The 25768-nt window shown below is 41.5% G+C and overlaps 2 protein-coding genes across 8 annotated transcripts in view; one reads left to right on the forward strand and one right to left on the reverse strand.

Annotated features, from left to right (window-relative positions):
- The window catches only part of herc1 (HECT and RLD domain containing E3 ubiquitin protein ligase family member 1), an 81197-nt gene that overhangs the window by 23092 nt on the left and 32337 nt on the right, over positions 1–25768 (reverse strand). For 4 of the 7 annotated variants that reach the window (XM_037248284.1, XM_037248285.1, XM_037248281.1 and 1 more), the window contains exons 26-48: positions 23740–24011; positions 19714–19929; positions 19433–19553; positions 17757–17994; positions 17494–17666; positions 15240–15395; positions 15062–15168; positions 14706–14816; positions 14459–14629; positions 12656–12895; positions 10730–10813; positions 9864–10423; positions 6865–7468; positions 6382–6649; positions 5265–5475; positions 4567–4733; positions 3734–3850; positions 3354–3597; positions 3074–3198; positions 2752–2981; positions 1232–1500; positions 839–891; positions 53–253 (exon numbers count right to left, since the gene is read on the reverse strand). In XM_037248284.1, the coding sequence (XP_037104179.1) occupies positions 53–253; positions 839–891; positions 1232–1500; positions 2752–2981; positions 3074–3198; positions 3354–3597; positions 3734–3850; positions 4567–4733; positions 5265–5475; positions 6382–6649; positions 6865–7468; positions 9864–10423; positions 10730–10813; positions 12656–12895; positions 14459–14629; positions 14706–14816; positions 15062–15168; positions 15240–15395; positions 17494–17666; positions 17757–17994; positions 19433–19553; positions 19714–19929; positions 23740–24011 (4938 nt within the window). The remainder of the gene's footprint in view (positions 1–52; positions 254–838; positions 892–1231; positions 1501–2751; positions 2982–3073; positions 3199–3353; positions 3598–3733; positions 3851–4566; positions 4734–5264; positions 5476–6381; positions 6650–6864; positions 7469–9863; positions 10424–10729; positions 10814–12655; positions 12896–14458; positions 14630–14705; positions 14817–15061; positions 15169–15239; positions 15396–17493; positions 17667–17756; positions 17995–19432; positions 19554–19713; positions 19930–23739; positions 24012–25768) is intronic. The other 3 variants (XM_037248286.1, XM_037248287.1, XM_037248283.1) reach the window with 3 other exon arrangements.
- Positions 21132–23611, forward strand: LOC119120986 (zinc finger BED domain-containing protein 4-like). Its single transcript, XM_037248289.1, has 2 exons — positions 21132–22624; positions 22788–23611. The coding sequence occupies exons 1-2, from the start codon at positions 21279–21281 to the stop codon at positions 23293–23295; spliced, it is 1854 nt and encodes a 617-aa protein (XP_037104184.1). The 5' UTR covers positions 21132–21278; the 3' UTR covers positions 23296–23611.

The following is a 25768-nucleotide window of genomic DNA, read 5'->3' on the forward strand; positions in this document are numbered from 1 at the left end:
TTATTTTTAAAGACACCGCTACAGAGCTGCGGTTTTGAGCGAACACACTCACCGATCTGAAGCAATGTCTCCTCCATACTGTTGGTGGCAGTCACCATGGCTGCAGAGGCCCCCAAAGGGTCACTATCAGGGAACTGTACAGCCTCTGGAACAGTCCGCCGTTCACTCAGACCCAAAGGACCTGCCAAAAGCTCAAATTCCTCTTCTCCTGTAAGCTTCTCATCTTCATCAACATCCATCATGTCCCAGTCCTCTGGAGTGTCACAAACAAACAAAAAATGTGAACTCAAAGAACCAATGTGAAACATACTTGGGGTCTTATTTGCTGAAGGTTTTTGTCATGCAAACAGATGTAGACTTGTCCACTAACTAACTGGGCACACCCAGAATTGTGTCTGCCAAACACACAAAACCTAAGTGTAGTTAATTTTGCACATAGTATATGCACATAGATTCATTTCACATGCACAGATTATCCATCAAATTTAAGACTAACTGGCTGATTTTGCATTTTTAAATCCCGCAACAAAAGGACTGGTGCAAACAAGTGCATAAAGCAGTGCCAAGACAGCACAGACAGACTGAGAGGCGACAAAGAAAACTTTCCTACAAGGAAAATGTTTCTGCAACATTTTTTTAAAATCTTAATTTAGTGTGACATATTGATCAGCAATGTAACTTGGGGGCTTCAACATGACCAAAGGGAGAATTCCTTGGACTTGGAGCCAGTCACAGTGATGCAATCGGTTACGAGTCAAAAGACAATTTAGCAGCAACTATTTACATTTTTACCAAATCAGGCCCTCGTATTTTTATTATGTGATCAAGAACACTGTACCTTCATAGACACTGTCTTGCTTTCCCAGAAGGTCAGGTGCCTGACCTTTATATCTGAAATAACAAAATCAAGAGATGTTACTGAAAATATATTTTACCTCCAAAAAAAAATAAAAATAATTTATAAGAAATACACATGAAATAAAAGGTCTAATTCCATCCTTCTATAATAGTAGTCAATAACAAGACACATGAATGGACAAACAACTATTCACACCTTTGGGTGATATAGTCTACAGTGTTTTTGGAATGTGGGATGATACCAAAGTATGCAGGATAAAATCATGCAGGAATGGGGGAAAAATAAGCAATTTGCATCTGAAAGGCCAGAGCTAAAATTCAAACTGAAAACCTTTGAGTTATTCATGTTTCAAATGCAGAAATTTGCACCTACCTTTCCACAACTGGAACTTTTGCCTTGCTTTTGATGGCCAAATATTTCTCTCGACAGGCACCACAAAGAAGGTAGTAGGGGTTTCCGCTGCCACACTCGCCTCCAAACCAGCCATCGACGTAGGAGCCATTGCTACGGTAGCCTTGCCGGTTGGCACTGCGACCACAACCAGGATGACTTTTCTTCATATGTTGATTGAAGTTGACTACATTTGCTTCACATAGTTCGCACACCACCATTTCATCGCGGTCATCTGTCTCGCACACATGCTGTGATGTATGGCAATATGTCACAAAAAGAAACACATTTGCATACATTAAACAATCATAGAGTTACATATCAGAACACAATACAGTACTGAATTGAGCATTCATGAAATGAGGTTTCAGAGACATTAGTAGTTCATGACAGCTGTTAGTGGCAGTGTAGTATCAGGCTTAGTGAATTATCTTCCCATATTTTGAAGACTGAGAATCGTAATTAAGGTCATGCCAACTAAGTCAATCTGATGTCCTAAAAAGGTGCATCATAAAAAAAAATTAGCTACCGTATTTTTCGCACCATAAGGCGCACTGGATTATAAGGCGCACCCTCATTGAATTTTTTATTTTAGAAATTATTTCATATACAGGGCGCACCGTATTAAAAGGCGCATAAAATAGAAGCTATATTGCAACAAACTGAGGTTGACTAGTGTTGCAGTATGCATCCACTAGCCAATAACCAATGAGCCCTCAGTAAACAATCACGTTTCTCAAACTATCTCCTATAAAAGTGATCGGAACCGACTAAAGTTCGATCTAACACATTGGTACAGCTTACTTATGTTTCCCTTCCATATCGATCCGTAAATTTACTCGAAACGTTAACGGAGCAGCCTATTTTGAAATGAAATAGCCTCGTGCGTATAGCAGCTATCATTATAGCATTAGCCACCCGCAAACTCCCATGAGCCTCAGCTCGCAGACTCCCATGAGCCTCAGCAAAGTGTCATGACGGTCCCCTGTAAACAATCACGTTTCTCAAACTCTCTCCCATAAAAGTGATCGGAATCAACTAAAGACTGATTTAACACATTGGTGCTGCTTATTTATGATTCCGTTGGACATTGATCCGTAAACGTACTCGAAAACATTAATGGAACAGACTATTTTGAAATGAAATAGCCTCGCGGGTACAACAGCTATTCAGTGATGCCCCCTGACCACGGTTGCCGTAATGCTGGGAAGCGATGCGACCTTGTAATTTACTAGTCGTACTAAAACGTACTGAAACATTTTGGCAGAGTGCTGTGTACAACCAGTACGGATCAACAAATTCATCAATTGATCCATATATAAGGCGCTCTGCATTATAAGGCGCACTGTGTTTTTTTTTTGTATATTTTAAGTTTTTAAGTGCGCCTAATAGTGCGGAAAATACGGTAATTTGACTAGATTGTTTGTGAGGGGTAATGCAGGACAACTAAGACCTGAACTCATGATGGCAACCCTCTGTTCATAGCATAAAGTCACACACACCCATGTTGGCCAGTCCAGTACCTCCGGGATCCACATTCCCAGAATGTCAGTGTCACTGGCAAGGTCCTGGCCAAACATGACCTCCATCGCTTCTTCATCCAGGTCCATCTCGAGCTCTTCATCCAGAAGGGTGAAGTCGTAAAGGGCACCGGGGTCTTGTTGCGGCAAGTGAGATGGAACCTCCCTGTGCGACTGGCTGTGTTGGGCCTGCACTGACCGGTACAATCCAGCTAACAGAGTGGAGACAATTCAAGTGGTTTCAGGAAGCGGGCTCTCCGTTCAGATTCTGATTTTAATCACTGTAAAGATGTCTAATTCTCACCAGCACGGGCAAACAGTCTGCGTGCAGCCAGGTCAAAGTGGTGCTTCCTGGAAACAGCAGAACGTCCTCTCAGGGAAACGCCACTAGAGGCATTAAGAGCATTATCCTGCTCTTGTCCCTCTGGACTACGGTGCGCAGAAACAGATTAGCATTTAAACATTGATCAGTTATTATACTTTTTCACAGGTAGGGGAGGACAACTCTTGACTACCACAAAATTCATTTCAGTATACATCCAATTACAACACACAACAGATTATGCATTTCAATGCAGTTGTACCTCTCACTAAAGCCCTCCTCCATTTCGGAAACATCAGCAATGTCTCCAGGTGAAGAAACATAGGTGTTTCTGTCCCGAGACTTTCCTCCAGTAGATGCTGTTGCACCTGAACACAGGGAGTCAGACACACCACCACCACTGCCTCTTGTGTTAGGCTCATCATGCCCGTCATCTGTACCAGGATGTTCTATCATCCACATTGCTAGCACTGTGATGTTTTGGGCATCTGCTTCTCCTCTTGCACCTGGAAAAGAAGAGACATCTAACCATTCAACATATCACAATCTAATTTGGATTTTTAAAAATCATGGTTACTCTGCTGGTCTTTAATGACTGTGATTCTATGTAAAATAAATAGTGCTAATTTAGTAGAGACGGACCAGTTGCTTCCAAAGCTTTGGTGATTTGGCGTAGGGAGAAGCCCATCTCCAGTAAGGGTACAGCAATTGCGGGAGGTGGTGGAGATGTTGACAGCCTGCTGCTCGGGTCTGACAGAGCTAAGGCAATAAAGAGCCATGGTTAGTGAGTAAAATATAGTAAAGAAATATCAATATTAGGGCTCTCATTCAGTTAAAAATTTTAATTGTGCCTTAATGGCAAGCTTTTCATTGTTAACAAGCAATTAATGACAAACTAATTTTGTCATTTGTTTAAAACAAACAAACTACAAATCAAAAGTGACATAAATGAGTGTAAACATGACACATTCAACTCCTGGTAATAACACAAACATACAAATATGATGAGTGACATTCTTATGACTTAATAACGTGTGTTTTGCGCGAGGACCGCAAGGGTGACATGAGTGGATTTGCACTCCTGTCTCATCCCACTCCCACAGAAAAAAAATCCTGGAAAGTCCCATCTGGGATCATAGTAAAAGAGAAAAAAATTCCTGCCCTTTCCCAGTAAAAGACTCCTATCCCGCCATGCCCCCGTTCAGAATGACTCCCATTCCCGTACCACCATTTTGGACGTCAGCCGTATTAAAAAAAAAAAGTTTATCTGAAAAATAATGAAGTTATCAAATTCATTATAGACAAAATATTAACTTTCTTAGTATCCCTTTGAGATAAATTAGCAGTTCTAAAATTGAAAATGTTTCCATCTAATCTACGTAATCACGATGGGCCGATCACACTCATGGTATCGGCATCGATGATCAGAACCGGGCCGATGACATTGTCAGGCAAGGTAAGTATGGTATACTTACAGGTACCAGACCTGTTTTGCGGTCTGTTGGGCTGTGAGTCTGGGGAAGTGAGACTCTGCCTGCGACCAATATCATCAGAAGGGGATGTTGGTAGAGATGACACTGGGGGTGTTTGTGCCCGCCGAGCTGGAACTAAGGTGGTTGTTGGGTAGCTGGAGAACATTTGTCTGTGCCAACAGAAAATCACCACAATTTCATGAATAAAATTAAAAACATTCCTCAATATACCAGAACTCATTTGTTGCTATCATTCTGATTCTGCTTGCTCGTGAAAATTGTTGTCGTTAATAATCAAAAATGCATCTATTAGTACATATGAAATTGTAATACGGCTAAGCAGTGTTGGCAAACACTATTATGGTTATTTTAAACTATATTTTTATGACTTCGGCGACAGCCAGAGGGCGGCTCGTCTACAACCAGGAATTGGGTACTTTGGAAAAATTCTATTAGATTTCCTATTCTAAGTTATATATATGGATTAATAAGGATCCAGCCCATACAGGTAAGGAAGCCCTGACCAAAATAAGGGATAGACTGTCACAGAACAGAATATTGGTTCTGCGCAGTACTAAAAGGCATATCAAGAATGATGGACTGACATCTGTCATATTATAACATTCAAAATCCAAGGTCATTATTTTTGAAATCCTGCTAAGACTTGTAAAATGACTAATGTGCACAGCATATGACCTAACCTGAGAAGGCTGAGGGGCATGACGCCTGGAGACTCTGAGGCAGGGACAGTTTCAGTGTCCGTGACAGGTGTGGTTGCAGTGGTGGTGTCCTCTAAAGAGGAGCTCATGAAGGAGGTGGTACTAGAGGCAGAGGGGCTGGTGGTGACTGGGGTCTGTACCAACTGTTCACCCTCTACACCCTCGCCTTCACTTTCTGGCTCAATTCGCACACCTAAAACAAACAAAATGAAATATGCCAGTTATTTAGAGTATTTGCACAACAATTGTAGACAAAATTAAAGCAGTGGCAATACAAAAAAAAAAGTTAGATCGACATCAGTCTAACTGAGGTGGCAGAAAATAGCAGATGTTTTGCAAATATAACAAAAAAAAATCTATACATTTTGTTTTTGTGTTGTTTTTTACCTAATGCATTTTGCATACATGGTTACCGTATTTTCCGGACTATAAGTCACAGTTTTTTCATAGTTTGGCCGGGGGTGCGACTTATACTCAGGAGCGACTTATGTGTAAAATTATTCACACATTATATTATTTCACGTTATTTTCACACTAAACCTCATGAGGGCGCTCTGGGCCTGTGGAATAATTGGAACTGCAACTGACGGTGAGTCTGCTGTAAGCCACATAGAAGAGGAAGCACTCCATCTTCTACTTCCGAGGTTAGCGGAGTAGTTTATAAGTGACACAGAGGATGAACATTTCGTTGGATTTAATGATTTGGAGTGACGCAAATGGGTCGATAAACTTGTTAGCATGTTATTTATGCTATAGTTATTTGAATAACTCTTAATATGTAATGTCAGGCACGTTCTAAGTTCCTTGATTATGTGTTTATGTAACGTTAGCATACCGTACCGTTCAGCCTGTTGTTGCCTATTCTATTTTTATTTTAACTTGCCTTTCAAGATGACATGTCTGTTGGATTTTATCAAATCAATTTCCCCCAAAATGCGAATTATACTCCAGTGCGACTTATATATATTTTTTCTTCTTTATTAAGCATTTTATGGTTGGTGCGATTTATAATCCGGAGCGATTTAAAGTCCGAAAACTACGGTATATATGCACATGATTTTTTTTCTTTTACATATAATATTGTTTTTAATTTTCTCACCAGGTTTAGCCTTTGCCCCATTGGATTCCTCCAGCAGTCCATTGACCACAAGCTTGTAGATCATGGCCTGTGCCCTCTCTAGGTCTGACAGCCCAAGAGCACGCTTGATGGGGGAGCGCAAGACTGCCCGCTTCACCATATGACGCATGAGAAATTGAAGAGCAGCCCTCATCTCCACTTCTTCTTGGCATATTGGAGATGTTGCAGTTGTGCTTGCACTGCCGTTGGCATTAACATCAGCATTGTGCCCAGTGGATTCTGGTAACACCTTAAGGGAGATAACAGGTTTGAGTGATATCACTGATTTGAAATCAGAATAGGAGTCAGGGAGCAAAAGTCACATTTGAAATGAAGGCAAACTGTATTTACTTGTCTTTCAAACTAATTTTCTTACACAACTAAGCTTACCAGATGACAGTGATTTTACTAAACGAATTCTTTTATCAATCAAAATCTAAATTACAGTTGCTGTATTATGAGTACCTTTGGTATAAGCAGAAGCTCAGCATACTTGCTGCAGCTAAGCAGCACACTGAGGGTCTTCATAGCTCCCAGGTACAGATAGGAAAGCTGAACCGCATGGATCTCCGATTGGGTGGCAGTAAAAGTGGGATAGGGCTCATGACTGCGGGATCCATGCTCGTGGCCTTTCTTCCTGTTCCCCTCAACGGGAGCATGAAAAAGAGTGTCGTTTCCGCCTACTCCACCACCACCAGCTGAGGAAATGTCAGACTCTGACTTGGGTGCCACATGTGCCTTGACTTCATCCAGACTATGAGACACACGCAGATCACAGGTAACAGTATTTGGAACTGCTCCAGATCCAGTGCCAACATTGTCCCTTAGTTCATTATGGTTGGTCACTTCATTGTCTGCTTTGTCTTCACTACTGGTCGGCTCATGCCCTGTTGAGTGTGCATTGCGATGCTTCTTTTCGTGGCGCCGTGCACTGAGCTTAGCAGCTGTGTCCTCATGGATGCTGGTAAGGTATGTGATATCCAAAAGGAGCGAGGCTGTGAGGCCACGGAAACGTGTGACGTCGAAGGGCAAAGGCTCACAGGGTTCCAGGTTGTACAACGGCGTGTCACTAGGCGACCAGAAAATTTAGAAGCTTTAATGACGTGAGTCAAGAATTAAAACAGACAAAGGAAGGAAAAGGAAAGCGAAGAAAAGGGCCAGAGAGAAAATTTGGAGGGATGGGAAAATAATGCCTGGGTTGGGAACAAAGTGTGCCACGAGACATGCATGTAAAACAATAGATTATTAATGACGTGAAAGGGTAAAAAGTGGAAATCTCATGCACATAGGATATGACAAGAAGCAGCTTGACAGAATAAAACACACAAAAATATTATTTTAAAAATCCATGGTGTTACTATATATAGATGTCACTACTATTGTGTAATATTTTTTTCTTTAACCAATAAACATGCAATTATTTCAACAGGGCATATACTGCACTTGTCAAGATCCCTGTAGTTACAAAACATTAAAGATGGGCATTAAGGTCAAACTAATCATGTGATTTACTAAATAAGCAGAACAAGTAAAATATAAACTAACCGGCCACAACGATGTAATTTGCACAATCAAAAATTAGACAAACTGCTTTCTAAATGGTAAATGGACTGCACTTATATAGCGCTTTTATCTACACCACAGGGTGCCCAAAGTGCTTTACAATGCCTCACATTCACCCACTCATTCATACACTAATGGAAGGCTGTTGCCATACAAGGTGCTGCCAGGTCCACACTGGGAGCAAATTGAGATTCAGTGCTCAAGGACACTTCGACATGGTCACCAGGGTTGAGGATCAACCCTTCAACCTTAGAGTTGAGAGGCCAACACTCTACCACTGAGCCACGGCGCCAGAGCTTTGTGATACACATCATTCCATTAAGTTGCACAAGCACACTAATACAAAACTTTACTACAGGCAATAAACTGTTCTCAAATGCAGTCCTGTAACAGCTACCTGCTTCGAAAACTACCGTATTTTCCGCACTATTAGGCGCACTTAAAAACTTACATTTTACTCAAAAAACCACAGTGCGCCTTATAATGCAGAGCGCCTTATATATGGATCAATTGATGAATTTGTTGATCCATACTGGTTGTACACAGTGCTCTGCCAAAATGTTTCAGTACGTTTTAGTACGACTAGTAAATTACAAGGTCGCATCGCTTCCCAACATTACGGCAACTGTGGTCAGGGGGCGTCACCGAATAGCTGTTGTACCCGCGAGGCTATTTCATTTCAAAATAGGCTGCTCCGTTAATGTTTCGAGTAAATTTACGGATTGATATGGAAGGGAAACATAGGTAAGCAGTACCAATGTGTTAGATCAAACTTTAGTCAGTTCCGATCATTTTATAGGAGATCGTTTGAGAAACGCGATTGTTTACACTTTGCTGAGGCTCATGGGGGTCTGCGAGCTGAGGCTCATGGGAGTTTGCGGGTGGCTAATGCTATAATAATAGCTGCTATATGCACAAGGCTATTTCATGTCAAAATAGGCTACTCTGTTAATGTTTCGCGTAAAGTTACGGATCGATATGGAAGGGAAACATAGGTAAGCAGTACCAGTGTTAGATCGAACTTTAGTCAGTTCTGATCATTTTATAAGAGATTGTTTGAAAAACGTGATTGTTTACAGAGGGCTCATTGGTTATTGGCTAGTGGATGCATACCGCAACCCTAGTCAACCTCAGTTTGTTGCAGTATAGCTTCTATTTTATGCGCCTTTTAATCCGGTGCGCCCTATATATGAAATAATTTCTAAAATAAAAAATTCAATGAGGGTGCGCCTTATAATCCAGTGCGCCTTTTGGTGCGAAAAATACGGTACTAAAGTTGTGAAAATGAAAACGGCTGGGAAATCTGATTATATTCACCTACTTCCAGTCTACATTATACGTTTTATACAACATATATGCTGTACAATGAAAATATATTTTTAATTTGAAATGGCCTTGCAACAAACTTTGGTCTCTTACTTTTAACTTGGAAAATAATTTGAGTAATGTTTCTCCATTGATCACAATAAACCACCACTTTTGAATCGACTTAAGCATGTGGTCAGCCTGGGCACGTTCTCCATTTTAGAAAATGTTCATAGTTTAGAAGAGAATGATAATGTGATTTTCTTTACAATAAAACATCCATTTGGAGATCATTTTCAAAACTTTCATTCTTCACCAAAACAATGCTATTGTATAAATGAACGGCAAAAGTTTTTATCTCAAAATCAGGTCTGTGTTAGGTACCCCTCTGCCAGTTGCTGCCATACTCGGTCTGCATCCAATGTATCAAGATATATAGCAATTTGAAGAAAATAGCCCTTTCAATGAGAATTTTAGCTTGATCGCTCCTAATTCTGCTAACACTTGACCATGCCCATCCTTAACATATCCTAACAAATTACTATCTTTTATGTAACTCAAAATAATCATACATACTTAAATAAATAATACAATACCTGATGGTGATCTCAGCCTCATCCCACTGTACCTTGGCTGAGGTGCTGCCTTCTTTTACCACTCCAAGCAAAGTTGCATGCCGTCCCGTCTGCTTGTGAACACATCGTCCACCAACACGGAGACCTGCATCCGCACCCCCGATTACGGCCAACACTGGCCATACCTCAGTGCAGAGAGTCGTCAAGAGGTGCTCCGAAAGCTCGCCTAAGCCATGTTGTCGTCCGTGGCGCCCCCTTTCTTCCTCATTCCTAATAGGTGTTTCGTGACTTTCTCGCTGGGTGTCATGCTCTTCGCGACTCTGCACTGAGCGACTCTTTTTCAGCCTCTGACCACTACTGCTAGCAGAGGCACATGCTGTCTCTCTGAAGCAAGGCTTGATTTTTTGAAGACGTTCAACCATGGATTTGTTAATTCGATGCGTCCAGTCATTAGTGCGGTGTAAGATTCGTATTAACTGTGTTGTGGCCTCTGCCAGGACGGTGGCCATCGGGCTACAAACTGGGTCTCCGGGCAAAAGGTCTCGAGGTGTACCCCGCATCTGCATGTCACAGATCTTAACCTAGAAGGATTGCACAGTGTAAGATCAGAAAATATACACTTGCCTTTATAAAACAACTATATCAATAACAGACACTGAGGCAAGCGACTATTTGCTTTCTCATTGCACACATGAGAGAAACACCTAAACTATCTTTATCAGAACCAATTCCAAGCCTGACTTCCCCAACTAACAAACTACATAGGCAAATTTGGTCATGGAAACCAAAATTATATTGGGAAACATTTAATCATCAGGTATGTAATAATTTAGTGCTCAGTGAAACACATCACTTTTCTCTTGTGCGGTGCACTTTTTTTCTCTTACCTTTTCCCCTGGGTTACTGCTGTAGAACATCACACAGGGAAATAGTTCTGTGGCGTCCACATCCTCAAAGGCTAACTTGGGTTCCTGTGGAATCACATATTAGCAGTTAGGGAGAAATACACAGTTATTTTATGCATTCCTTATGCATTTGCATGAGTAAGTTAATCATTTCATTGATTTTCCAGAACTAATACAGTCAGCCAAGGGTGTCAAACTCATTTTTTCGCGGGCGGCATTGTAGTCCTAGCTTCTTTCGGAGGGCCATTATGACTGTCAACCCAAATAAATGTATGAGCACTTCATATTATACACAGTAAAAGCTATAAAACAAACTGACAAATAACTTGTTTTCAAATCAGATGAGTAAAAACTGGTCAAATATTTAAAAAAATATATATTATTAAAAGTGAAGATGTTAGAAAAATGTGTACATATATGTTATCATGCGTTCTCTTATATCATGCTTTTCATACGCTCTTATATTATGCTTTACTGCAATATTACTATATAACCATGATGGCTTACCACAATGGTACGCCGAGTACGTGCTTGCTGTTTTGCCTTGCTGTTCTTATGTTCTTACCACAGGAGAGGTGAGAGGTTACAACTGGGCCAGCAGGATGCAGCTGCAAAGAAAAGCTGCACCTTGCCCCATACTTTCAATGAAGCGTCTATCGTACATCGAGAGGCGATGAGTGGTTGTCACCGCAACCACCCATCTATCATACATCGAGAGGCCCCCGAGAGGCCCACTCGTCTATCATACATCGAGAGGCGACGAGTGGCTGTCACCGCAACCACGCGATCTTAATGGAGCGTTAAACATGCTTCTGGGTTCCTGCCTGAGGGGTTGCTGAACTCTTGACACCTCATCCTGTTGCCATTTAAGTATATCACCTTGCGTTTTTTATGTTTACGAAACAAAGCCCATACGCTCCCCCTCCCTTAGAGGCTTTTGTTTCACTTTGTGGGTAGGGCGACCCCAAATAAAAAGAGCAAGGAGGCAGACAGATCTTCAGAGGTAGTGCGATGGTTGTTAACTGTCTGTACTGCCCTCCTTGTACAAGTTAAGACTCAATCTTCCGTCTCACTTGTGTTTTGTCCGCTGATGCTTTTCTCTAACAGTTATTCAGTCAGCGAATTAAACCTGACAGAAGACAATTTGCAATTCTCGTAATGACACACAATTTGTCTTCGCGGGCCACATAAAATTATGTGGCGGGCCGTATCTGGCCCCCGGGCCTTGAGTTTGACACCTGTGCAGTAAGCTTTCTTTAAATCTGATAAACATCAACTCCAAAAAGATATTACAAATGTCATTGTCTACGCTGTAGTTTAACAAATATATATATAATATAAATATTCTAAATCTGCTGCTCCTTTTTTGTATTGGTCTCGACAGGTAAAGGAAGCTGCCTGTGCTGTACTGTAAACCTCTCGGTCCCAAATACCGCAGGTGATGTTAGCAGGTCAAGCACTAGCACAAGCTTCTGAACCAGCACAGCAGAAGCGGAGAATGCAATGGACCAGAGCAAGTACACTGACGCCAGCATGTCGCGTACTAAGTGTCATTCTCTATTGCTGGAGGAGACTGACGCTGGGGACCACAAAAACACAGGCCTAATGTGTTTGTGTGTGTGTGTGTGTGTGGGTGGGGGTGGGGGGGGGGGGGGGGGGGTTAGGGTTAGGGTTAGGGGGGTTGGGGGGGGGGGTGTACGTGGATATGTGTGTGTGGGGGGTTAGGGTTGTGGCAAAACTCTGTAAATTGTCCACCTTTGTTTATAGTATGTCAACCTGTGCCTAGGTGATACATTTTATTGCAGATATGTTGCAATCAATTACTAAATAAATTACTGAATAAATTAAAGCTGACACTTGTAAATATTTGCGTTTTTAAAGCCAGTACAACCCATGTCCAGCTCTTACCTCTCCATTCTTCCCAAACGAGATGGTTCTAGCCTCCATGTCAAGGACACAGGTGATGAAGTCTCCCTGGGTAAAGCTGCTAAGAGTCATGGTTTGTTCGCCATTGTGATAGAGGTTTCCACTGTATGCTCGATATAGCCACATATCTGATGTGGTGCGGTGGTTGAAGTCATGCACGGGCCATCGTGAAACACCGACGCACGTGCCCTCATTGCCCCGATTCTCCTTCACAATGTAAAACTATGGGAAAATAAGAGCAACAATCAATCCAAAGAGGCACCGAATAATAAAACAGTTTTGATTAATGCGAAACATTCAATCACAAAATCAAACACTGTAACTATAGTAATTGATTGCAGTTTCTACAGTATTCAGATTAAAATGACTATCAGACAAGGCTGACTATCTGTTGATTGATTCAAATGTATATTGATGTGGCCTTCTTAGGAGTAATTTAAAATTTAATTCACCTTTATGGACCCTACGTACCAACTCTTGAAGCCCTTCTGATCTTGCTAGAAATGCCGTACTATTGTTGTTTGAATAAACATAGGACCCCCACCCCCAGACATACACACACTCACCCCCCTGAAGAGCTTGGAAAGTTGCGGATGTAATTTATGATATGGAAATCTAGTTTACGCTGTTAATGTTAACACAAGCATTCTTCTCTTGTGCTTGTCGCAAATGTGTTGACATGGCGACAACGCTGTTGTGTAGCTATGCCATTCAAATAACAATGGTAATACACACGTGACTAAAACTCCTACCCCTACCAGTAAAATCAAATTTACTTTGAATTTTGTTTCTGATGCACGTTGAGGACGGGATCCAAAGCCAATTTTGCAATATCATTATATTGTTCGATCTTGTGCAAAATGGCACACAACAATGTCTACAATTGAGCCACCCACCGTTTCATAGAACATAAGAATTCCTCACATTATGTTTAATCATTTTATTAATAGTTAAATAACTCAAGTTATTCAGTCTGTTCATTTTGAATGGAGCAGGAAGCTAATGAAAATTATTTTTGTCGATCACTGGTGAGATGGGAAGTGCTGCTGTGTGCTGGTGCACTTAGTTTGTATACCGTATTTTACGGACTATAAGGCGCACCTAAAAACCTAAAATTTTCTCAAAGGCCGACAGTGCGCCGTATATATGGACCAAATTCCTAAATTTAAACTGGCCCGAAGCATTGTGTCATGAAATCAATCATAAGTGGCCCGCTGAAGACTATGAATCATGAATCAAAAAGACTATGGATCATTATTTTGTGATTATAAAGTAATTTGTTGCGTCTGAAGTTGAAATAAAAAAGATAAAATGGAGAATGATTTGATTTGGATTAAAAATCTGACATGATGCATTAATGGTGCGCCTTATAGTCCGGTGCGCCTTATATAAGGACAAAGTTTTAAAATGGGCCATTCATTGAAGGTGCGCCTTATAGTCCGGTGCGCCTTATAGTCCGGTGCGCCTTAGAGTACGGAAAATACGGTACCCAAATTTGAGCCGATTTACAAGGCTTCTATGCAAAGTTCAAGTTTGACCACAAACCTTTTGTCTGCTCATGAATGCAAATAACAATTTGGGATATTTTATTCATTTAAATATTTAAAAATTTAATAACTACAATAATATTTTAGCACTACAGGTGTAATTTTGGTTCAATATACAAGTGTGATAATTACAAAAATGAGTTGCACATGTGTTATACATTACATATTGGCTGGTGGTCTAATAAATTTTCTACTCTTTTCATATTAATAGAAATGAGGGCAAATCATAGCATTGTACCTTCCAGTGGTAGCAACCAGAAGAGATTCCAGTGGAGGCCAAGCCATAGCCTTTACCCCCACTACCATGTGTCAGCCCTTGTCCATTTTCCACCACACAACACTGAGCCTTCTCTGGGTCAAAGGACACTTCTTGGATGGGAAGGTTTTCCTCTTCTTCTTCAGCCTCTCCCTATCAATTAGATGTACGTCAGGGCCACAAATAGACATTGACTCATTTTACGGAAATAACGTTCTTTCTTTCCAACCTGCAATTTTAGTTCATGTATTTTTTCTTTTATTTGGACGGCGTGCCGGGCTTGAGCAATGGGAGCTTCCCACATGCAGTCAGACAACAGTGAGAATAGCCGCTCAACGACCTGGAAGAGAATATTATCAAGTCAGTGTGCGTTTTAAATATTTTAGAGCATACAAACTCAGCATCCATCCTTGCTAATCCTAACCCTAAAATTTCAATACATCCTCATTCAGTTTCCGTTAAATAATCAACATTGTCAAGAAGTGAGTGAGGAATGAGTAAAAACAAAATAGTACATGTTTAAGATAGAGAGAGTAATCATTCTGCTTCCCATTGCCTATTACCAATACTCGTGGACTTGTATACCTGTGTCATTTGTTCATCCTCCATATTGGCCTCACATGCAGGTAAGACAGCTTCCAAAACATGGAGCGCTAAAAGCCGGGTTCTTAGGTTCCCAACCAAAGGCACCCCTACAATTCAAAGAATGTAAAGAATGTAAATGTCAGGCCAACTCCCATACCACTGAATAACATGATCTTACCAGAGCAGCATTTCTGTGCGGCAATATTAAGCAACACTTCAGTCCATTTTGGGGAGGCCATCTTGGACTGGATGGCTTTTGAGGACACTACTCTCCTTAGGAATACTAGAAAGTCTCCCAAGTGTAGCTCAGCAGTGTGTTGCTTGCGTAGTAAAGCTGAAAAACAACACAATGACCTTCAACAAAATGTGCTTTAATCAACCTTCTAAATGATTGCCTGAGTTTTGAAACAAATTCCTACAGCTGAAATCCAAAGTTTATATACTACTACAAGACACACATATTCATACGTCCTCCACTGTCTGATCTGGAATCGACAAAACATTTCTTGTCATAGGTCAACTAGGATTACTAAAATGATTTCTATTTCTTCAGTTTCCATTGTATTCATATTTTCATATGAATATGACAACTCCAAGCATGTGAAAATTGCACCCAATGATGAACCAAACATGTACATGAAAGTCCACTTCCTGATGTTCTGGCTGATTTGTTTTGACTTTTACATGATGTTACACAAAGTAGCACTGCTTCAGGTGGGCCTTCAACTACATCCACGGGTGTGTCTCTAATTAACTCAAACAATGTCAAGAAAACAATGAAAAAATTCAAAAGACATTACATTATCTGGGGTTTCCCAAATTGCTTTAAGACAAACACATTTTATAGTATGTAAAATTCTGACTAACGATTACCATAATTTTCAGACTATAAGTCGCGTTTTTTTTCATACTTTGGGTGGGGGGGGAGGGGCGATTTATACCGAGGAGCGACTTATATGTGAATTTTTTCAAATATTTTGAAGAAAAAAGGAGAAAAAAAAAGTGAAACCACGATAAACGAACCGCGATGTAGCAAGGGACTACTGTAATTTGAATTTCAAGTGACGTCAGCAGCGCGGTTGTTTACAAAAAGGACAAAGATTGATCACGGGATGACGAAGATGACGAAGGGCCCCACGTACCACCGGCATCATTAGCGGCTTTGTTTGTAAGTGACACGGAGGACGAAGAGTTTGAAGGATTTAATGATTTGGAGTGACACAGAAGGTTTGAAAAACTATTATGGCTTTTACGCACACCCGGTCCTACTCTACGGAGCTCTCTTTAACCTCCGTGGATGGAAGTCTGGGGCCGGCGCTCGGCCGGGTGGCTGTCCGGGGACGGTGGATGGGGCTCGGACATGGCTTTTACGCACGCCCGGTCCTACTCTACGGAGCTCTCTTTCACCTCCGTGGATGGAAGTCGGGGGCCGGTGCTCGGCCGGGTGGCTGTCCGGGGACGGTGGATGGGGCTCGGACATGGCTTTTACGCACGCCCGGTCCTATTCTATGGAGCTCTCTTCCACCTTCGTGGCTGGAATTGCCCCCTCCGGGGATGGAAGTCCACGCCGCCACACGCCTGGAAGTCGACGCCGGTGCTTGGGGCCATGTGGCGGTTAACTATTTATGTTATAGTTATTTGATATATTTTGTTTCGTGTAGCAACTTGTATATGTTTTTATCGTTACAGTTCAGTAGTTGTTGGCTCGTTCAACTCTTGTTTTGTTAAATAAAGAGCCGTTTACCAAACCCACGTCTTTCCTTGTACTTTGTTAAGGCTACAATATAGTTATATACTAGATCTGTGGAATAACGACGAGGCTGACGTCAGGGTGCACGCGCGGCGTTGTTGACAAAGGACGAGGAATTTGATCGATGGATTTAATTATTTAGAGTGACACAGATGGTTTGATAATATTATTGCTTATATAATAGTTATTTGATATATAATTTATATATCGTTATATGGGCCTGTGGAATATTTTGAAGTGCAAGCGCCGTCATTGTTGACAAAGGACGATCGATGGATTTCATGAATTGGAGTGACACAGATGGTTTTATAAACGTGTTATTTATGTAATCGTTTTTTGAATAACTCTGAATGTTACGTCAGGCCCGTTCTCAGCTCTTCATTTGTGTTTATGTCACGTTAGCATACCTATCGTTTAGCCTGTTGTTGCTCGTTCATGTCTGTTCTTGGTGTTGGATTTTGTCGAATAAATTTCCCCCAAAATGCGACTTATACTCCGGAGCGACTTATATATGTTTTTTTTCACGTTATTGTGCATTTTATGGCTAATGCGACCTATATTCCGGAGCGACTTTTAGTCCGAAAAATACGGTAGTCTGATTTAATGTCAGACAGTAAGAAAAAAAAAGCATGCCTTTTTACAAAGTTGGAATTTCTGGTTTCAACTGTAAATATTTGATCACCTCTGAAATCTTTCTTCTCCGAGTCGGTAGAGTCCCCTTGCTTGATTTCATCGTGGTCTTTTCCAGAAGACAGGACACTAACTCCTGCCTGAGATAGAAGGTTCTTCAGCTGGCTGCAGAGGAGGTCCAGCAATGACTGGACAACCTTTGGACTCAATTTGTCTGCATATGTCCTGTAAAATCAACCATGTCATTAAAAATGTAATCTCCACCATACCAACTACAGTCAGTATATGATGTTCTTTATGTTCACCACAAATTACCCAGTGCTGATGGCCAGTATCTGCAGCAACCGTGTTGAGGCCACCTTCAGAGCAGTGCTGAGCTGGGATATGCCTGGTTTGTGCAACAGTTGGAGCGGCTGTCCCAACATGGTGTTTGTGCCACATAGCTGGGACAACACATTGAGCAGCCCGCTAGAAATGGCCAGGGAGACATCTACTGGTTGGTAGCGCACACTCAGTGCAAATACTGTGACCAGCAGAAGACGCTGCTGAGCTTCTGAAATGAAGACAATCAAAAAAGAAGTACGTTTAGGGCTGTGAGCTGACAAAAACTTGATTATTTTGGGTGGGTCCTGATCCACATGTAACTTAATAGCGGTCCCCAAATGTTTGTTGCACCAGACATACAAACAAATAACAGCGGTAAATTAAAGTACTACTCATCATTAAGTCAAATGGATTTGTTGAAATTAGTAGGAGCCCTGTGCTTGTTTGTTTTGTGGTAATGGGAGCCAATGACACTTACTTGAAAGTTCTAGGCTCTTGATGTGTTTCATAATTTGGGCTTTACCACTTTTTAAAGCACATCCCTGATTGTTTGTTTTTACTAGCTTGTGGGCTTACTTTTTATGCGTCATACCATGTGACTGAGACGAGTGGTTTGACATGTGTGACATGAGGCTCAGGTAGATGCACGTGATTATCTGAATATTTTTTTTTAGACACGGACTTTGTCTCAGTCTCATTGCCTGACCAATTAAGCAACAGACCAGTAGGGTTCCGCAGCTCGGTTGGATGGAGACCACTGAAGAACTAATTTCAAATGGGAAAGCGGGGGTGGTGCAAAAGAATGTTTGGAAACCACTGTCCTAACCAATGACAAACGAAATTTTCAATACCATTTTAAATATGGACAAATGCATATGTCTGTTTTTTAATCGAACAAACGTACATTCCAGAATCTAAATGTATTTCATGCTGAAATGGTCAGCCTTCAACAACAAAGGGTTTGAACAATCAAAAGATGAGCAGAGATTTCTTTTCTAAGTGTAAATTTATGCCTTAACATTATCATTCAAGGTGTCACAAAATTGCTGAGCGGCAAACTAACCAAGTGCAAAAACTAATTTTGTAGCTTTTCTGAGAAAAATCAACTCACACAAAATTTCAATATTATTCAGGAACTACGTACACGCCCTGAATGTAATTCCAAATCCCTGAAAAATGATTACGCGTTGTAGTACAAGAACCGGGGCAAGTGCAACTCAGACATGTCTGCCATCTACTGGTAAATGGCAATATTACAACTTAAAGCTATACAGCGGAATCCCACTATTCACACAGGATACAGACTACATAGGCCCGTAAATAGCAAAAATCCACAAATAAGTGACGCCCCCCACTGAAACTGAGGGGGAAAAAATGCAGTTTTCACAAAAGACAGCATCTGAATCATAAATAAATTATATATATATATCTATATATATATATATAGATATATATATATGAAATAAATTCAACCATTGGGTGAATGTGCTCGAATATGTAGTAAAGATGTAGTATGTTGTATCTATGAGGGAGTAGAATGATCTGAAAATGTGTTTATAAATGCCCACCCCCTCCATATGGCATTTATTTAGTAAATCAAGGGCCACTCAGCGTATAGGCACATGGCTACGGGCCGCCAATTTGCCCATCCCTGCTTCGGAGCTTACCTATGTGGTGTTTGTTTGCCTGCAATGCTCGCTCTAGTGTTACAGATAGTTGTTGGTAAATCTTATGAACTGCTGTCTGGATTTCCAACTGGAGGCTTCTCTTGGCTGTTTTAACACCATCCTGAAAAAGAATGAACAGGCAAGTTTTATTAAGGTAAATAACAGCTTTCAACACAGAATCCAGCTAAATACTAAAAAAATGTTTTCGCATGTCACACAACTAAGGTCACCAAAACCAAATCACCTTCCTCCAATCACTGTCAGGTTGCTACGTCTCATACCTGATAATGATGCAGCTGCACGCTCTCTCGCTTCAGCCCTCCATTCCCAATAGTCCCGAGGCCAAAACAACCAGCCAGGAACTGCAACCTGACAGAGGTCAGTAGGGAGGAGGACTGGAAGGCACTGCATGGGCGATCGGTATTCCCTGGCAGACAGCCCTTCTCCTCCATACCAGCAATCAACACCACGATTTGATGAAGAGCTTCTAACCTCAGCTGCAGACACAAAACATTACATTAGAAAAGGACACTGATAGGGTGATATATATATATATATGCGTACCTCATATTTCTTTCTAAGTCAACAATGGTACAGCATCATAATGCTCTAAGGCACAGGTGTCAAAGTCAAGGCCCGGGGTCCAGATACGGCCCGCCACACCATTTTAGGTGGCCCGTGAAAACAAATTGTGTATTGAATTTACATGTCAATTCCAAAATTTCAAATTGTTTTCACTTTTAAAAAATAGAGACATTGTTAGCAATTTTCATTACCATTCATTTTTTAAAAATAATTTTCATTTTTAAATATTTCATTTTTAAATATTTGAAGGTTTTTTTGTCTCTGTTTTGAAAACTAGTTATTCATCAGTTTGTTGTATAGCCTATACTATATATACACAATATGAAACGTTCATACATTTATTTGGGTTGACAATTTTAATGTCCCTTTGAAGCAAACTATGACTGATGCAGCCCGCAACAAAAATAAGTTTGACACCCCTGCTCTAAGGGAATCTGTACAGTAAATCTGACCCTCTGGCGTAACAGATCACAGAATTTCTTTGATAATGCTAAGCCAAGCATAACTTTTATAAGAGAAAAGCTACCTTTTAAATTTCAAATTTTAAAATAGGACCCACAACTAGGACTGGGCAATATATCGTATCAAAATCTAGATAGTAACATTGAAATTAGACTAATATCAGTCGGGTGACCTTGCCACGCTTTTGTCGCATTTAAAACTCATTCCAATAAACGCTTTAAAGTTTGCCATTGGCTAAATACAGCTGATAAAAGTCATCGTGCGGAGGGAGCGAAGGAGAGACAGCGATAGGGATGGAGCAGAGCGGAGGACACGCCGCCGCCGGGTGACAGCACATACAAATGAGTAATCCACCTCCGTGTTAGCGCGTTGCGAGACACTAGTATATATGGCGCAGATAATACTGGAATATTACATCACCATCTTTCTAAGATATTTCTTCACATTTACCAGTAGTGGAGCTTGTAACAATGCCTTTTTCACAAATAAATTGTCAAAAATGTTCCCTTCAAATCTTGCAGGTGGCAGTAAAATGTGGCTGAACACGAGCGAACAATCATTTTGTTTGCTTGTCTGTAACAGGTTGTGTAACATAGTATGTGCCTGCATTAGAGATGCACCGATCCGATATCTGGATCGGATATCGGCCCCGATATCAACAAAATAGATGGATCGGGTTTCGGAAAATGCAGCCGATCTGTGAGCCGATCCTTTCCTTAATCTATTGGGACGCGGGCTACGTCATACGTCAGCAGCATGTGTGCCGCATGCCCCGAGAGTTTTCTAAACGAACGCAAACATGGAGCGAACGAAAGAGTCAGCTGTGTGGAGGTACTTTAAACTGAACACGCCAACTAGCTCGACGGCAGTTTGTAATGTCTGCAAAGCTAATGTTGCCAGGGGTGGTGGTAGTACTGCCAGTTATAGTACTACCAATTTAATTAAGCATCTCCAGAAACACCACGCAACGGAGCACCAGGAGTTCCAGCAGTTGAGCAGATCAAAGGGAGCAGGAGGTGGACCTACACAGCAGTTAACGTTAGCAGATGCACTGCAAAGACGGGAGAAATTCCCAGGCAATAGCGCAAAAGCTATGAGAATTACTGAGAAAGTGCTGGAATTCATGGTTTTGGATGGACAACCGATGAGTGTTGTTGAAAACGAGGGCTTCCGACGTTTACTTGAGCACCTGGAGCCACGGTACAATTTGCCATCGCGCAAGTATTTTTCTGAGACCGCACTGTCAGAAATGTATGAGAAAGTGTGCGAACACTTGTCACAAGAATTAAGAGATGTAGATGCCATGAGCTTCACAACTGATATCTGGAGCTCGGAGGTGTGCCCCATGTCTATGTTGAGTTTAACTGTGCACTGGTTAGACAGGAATCACACCCCTCGCAGTGCTGTGCTGCAAGCTAAAAACTTCCCCGGAGCACACAACGGTGACACAATTTCGACTGCCATTAAGGCAATGCTTGATAAGTGGAATATTCCGCTCAACAAAGTGCATGTCATTCTCAGGGACAATGCCAGCAATATGAAAAAGGCCATGGAAAAGATGGGAGTGTGCAGCTTGGGCTGTTTTGCTCACACACTACAGCTCGTTGTTAACGAGGGGCTACTGTCTCAGCGAAGTGTGAGCGATGCGATTGCAAACGGCCGACAGATTGTGAAACATTTCAAACATTCTCCACTTGCTTATTCACGGCTATATGACGTCCAACTCCAGATGCAAATGCAACCTAAACGCTTACAACAAGACGTCAGAACAAGATGGAACAGCACCTACTTCATGATCCAGAGTCTGCTGGAACAGAAGCACGTACTAGGTGCCTATGTTGTGGATTATGATCTGCCCACAACACTGACTGCTAACCAGTGGGCCTTGCTGGAGAAAACTAGCACTGTTTTGGAACCATTTGAAGAGCTGACCAGGAAAATAAGCTCATCCACCGCCTCCACTGCTGATGTCATTCCAGCCATCACTGTCCTCAAGCGCATCCTGACCAAGGAAGACGTGGCAGATGCTGGCATTAAAACGATGAAAAAGACCCTGCTCCAAGCTGTCAAACAACGTTTTGACTCAGTAGAAGATGAGCTTCTGTACGCCCTGGCCACTTTGTTGGACCCAAGATATAAGGACAGGTAAGATATTTTAAGCTAACATACTCAACAGGCCGTGAGCTATTAGCTGTGATATAATCACAACATATCACGGTCTGAAGTGAGCTATTGCTTTTATATAACAGATACCAAGTATGGCAAAAGGAAAGTTATAGACACCTAAGCTGTTCTATGTCTGTTTCAGATACTTTACAAGTGAGACCTCTACCAAGCATGCAAAAGATGCACTGTTGAAGGAGCTTGAAGACAGGGGCTTGACCAGCACAGCAGGAGCAGCGGAGGCTTCACAGCGACCAGAGAAGGCCCCTCGGATGGAGACTGCAGCAGAAGCAGTAGCAGCTCCAAGCAAGAGCAGTTTCATGGAAGCATTTGAGCAAATTCTGGAGGAGAGTGAGGATGCAGATGCAGCAAGCAGCTCAAGCACTGCAGTTCAACTGAATGAATATTTAGCTGAGAAAACCATCACTGCATCAGACAGCCCATACAATTACTGGGAAGCCAACAAACATCGGCTACCTGATCTTGCTGCTACTGCCAAAAAGTATCTCTGTGCCCCCTGCACCAGTGTGGAAAGTGAGCGATTGTTCAGCACAGTTTCCAACACTGTGAATGACAAGCGAAACAGACTGACTGCAGACAGAGCAGAAATGCTTGTCTTTTTGACAAAGAATTCGTCATTGCTGCTTAAGTGAGCATTAATGAGGGGGTGAGACTGCACAAGTTTCAGAGCACCAGGCCATGAATGGTGCGATTGCACTATGTAGAGACATGTTTACATTGCTTGATTATTGTATTTGACCAAGTCACTTGTTTATTCTCTTGTCCCGATGCTATATTTTATTTTTAATTCCACACTGCACTTTCAGTATTTAGAAATAATTTTGAATGTTTTTTTTTTTTGTCTTCGACTAAGCAGAGCTTGTTTTCAGAGAGCACTTCTCATTGCTGCTTAAATGAGCATTTAGAGCAAAGAACTGTGTAGTCATGCCTGATGCCATTGCCTTTAGTCTTTTCTGTTCCACATGTAGAGGTATGTAGCTTGTTAAGTCAACCATAATATCGGATCGGTATCGAAACTGAAAAAGTCGGATCGGTGCATCTCTAGCCTGCATTGCAGAAATATGTCAATCTCTCACCTCTGCCCTGCTTTGTTGCTGTTCCATGGCCAGGATAGTGGCCTGTGGACTGGTTGACATACTTTCCTCTGGTTCTTTGAAGGCTGGAGTGAGGCCGACGTCACCATTGATGAAGCTGATCATATTGTCAATGAGAGCATGAATACCAAGAGAGCGGTTCAGGTCTAGATCTGATTCTTCATATGAGTATGCGGAGCTGTAGCTGCGCTGACGGCTCAGCTTTGCACGAAACCAAGACTCAGCCAGTGAGTCTGGAGAGGTATAGAGTAGACCTGAGGAAATAGAGAGAGGAGAAATGCTTTCAGGAGATAGTATAACAAACTGTCATTTGTTTGATGGATGACATATGTTCTTATATGCACATACCAATTTCAGTGCAAAGCATGATTATTCCACATAAACCCATATTCTGGTTGTTCATGCCTGCACATGCCTTCATCAGCCAGAATGATTGTATTTATAATGGGTGCACTGAATTTCCAACAAGTGCAGAAGACAAAATGCTATGGAATTCTATACAGAAGCTGTTTCCATCCACCAGGCTGTGGATTGGGTTAAATGGTCACACAGAGAGAGTGTACAAAAATATTTTTATTGATCAGTCTAAAGGAAATGTTATTTTTAAAAATCAAGTACATCCACCTGTCTCTCTGTACACATCTAACACTTTGTCTCAAGTGACACATTATATAAAGTAGGCCCACAAGAAGGGTCGGGAACTGAGAATCATTAGTGACGTGAGAATACATTCAAATTTTCCAAGCAATTTTAACACTGCAAATTCCCCCTTCAATTTGTGTCAGCCTCACAAATAAAGCAATAACTGCTTTAAAACAGCCCCGCCAAAGAAAGCACTACCTTCTTCCATTTCAAATATTCTATTGTTGTTAAGCTGCAATGACAGCGAGCAACACAAAATTAGGAAGTAGACTGGACATACAGTTCTTGTAAGTAACACACTTGTGTTATTGCATCATTGCCATTGTCTTCTTTCTTTTAAAGAGGGAGTTGGAATTATAATAATTTGTTTCGATTTGTATTTATGTCGTACGGTCAAAATGTTGCTTTACATGAAAACGTTCTGTGCCTGTGGTGCAACAAAAGGTTTGGGACCACTGCTAAACAGTATTTGTTATAAACCTAAGTACCGTATTTTCCGCACTAAAAGGCGCACCGGATTATAAGGCGCACCTTCAATGAACGGCCCATTTTAAAACTTTGTCCATATATAAGGCGCACCGGATTATAAGGCGCATAAAATAGAAGCTATACTGCAACAAACTGAGGTTGACTAGGGTTGCGGTATGCATCCACTAGCCAATAACCAACGAGCCCTCTGTAAACAATCGCGTTTCTCAAACGATCTCCTATAAAATGATCGGAACTGACTAAAGTTCGATCTAACGCATTGGTACTACTTACCTATGTTTCCCTTCCATATCGATCCGTAGATTTACTCGAAACATTAACAGAGCAGCCTATTTTGACATGAAATAGCCTGGTACGTATAGCAGCTATCGTTATAGCATTAGCCATCCGCAAAGTCCCATGAGCCTCTGCTCGCAATCTACCATGAGCCTCAGCAAAGTGTAAACAATCGCGTTTCTCAAACGATCTCCTATAAAATGATCGGAACTGACTAAAGTTCGATCTAACACATTGGTACTGCTTACCTATGTTTCCCTTCCATATCAATCCGTAAATTTACTCGAAACATTAACGGAGCAGCCTATTTTTAAATGAAATAGCCTCGCGGGTACAACAGCTATTCGGTGACGCCCCCTGACTACAGTTGCCGTAATGTTGGGAAGCGATGCGACCTTGTAATTTACTAGTCGTACTAAAACGTACTGAAACATTTTGGCAGAGCACTGTGTACAACCAGTATGGATCAACAAATTCATCAATTGATCCATATATAAGGCGCACTGGACTATAAGGCGCACTGTCGGCTTTTGAGAAAATTTTAGGTTTTTAGGTGCGCCTTTTAGGGCGGAAAATACGGTCATTCATATTTCCATTTCCATAC

Source organism: Syngnathus acus, chromosome 3, assembly GCF_901709675.1.
Source record: "Syngnathus acus chromosome 3, fSynAcu1.2, whole genome shotgun sequence".
In the NCBI taxonomy this organism is placed as follows: Eukaryota; Metazoa; Chordata; class Actinopteri; order Syngnathiformes; family Syngnathidae; genus Syngnathus; species Syngnathus acus.

What these genes read in the sequence shown, in the direction of transcription:
- LOC119120986 (XM_037248289.1), top strand. Translation starts at nt 21,279, where the DNA reads ATGGAGCGAACGAAAGAGTCAGCTGTGTGGAGGTACTTTAAACTGAAC. An exon ending in GACCCAAGATATAAGGACAG is followed by an intron (nt 22,625 to 22,787) that starts GTAAGATATTTT and finishes TGTCTGTTTCAG; the next exon opens with ATACTTTACAAGTGAGACCT.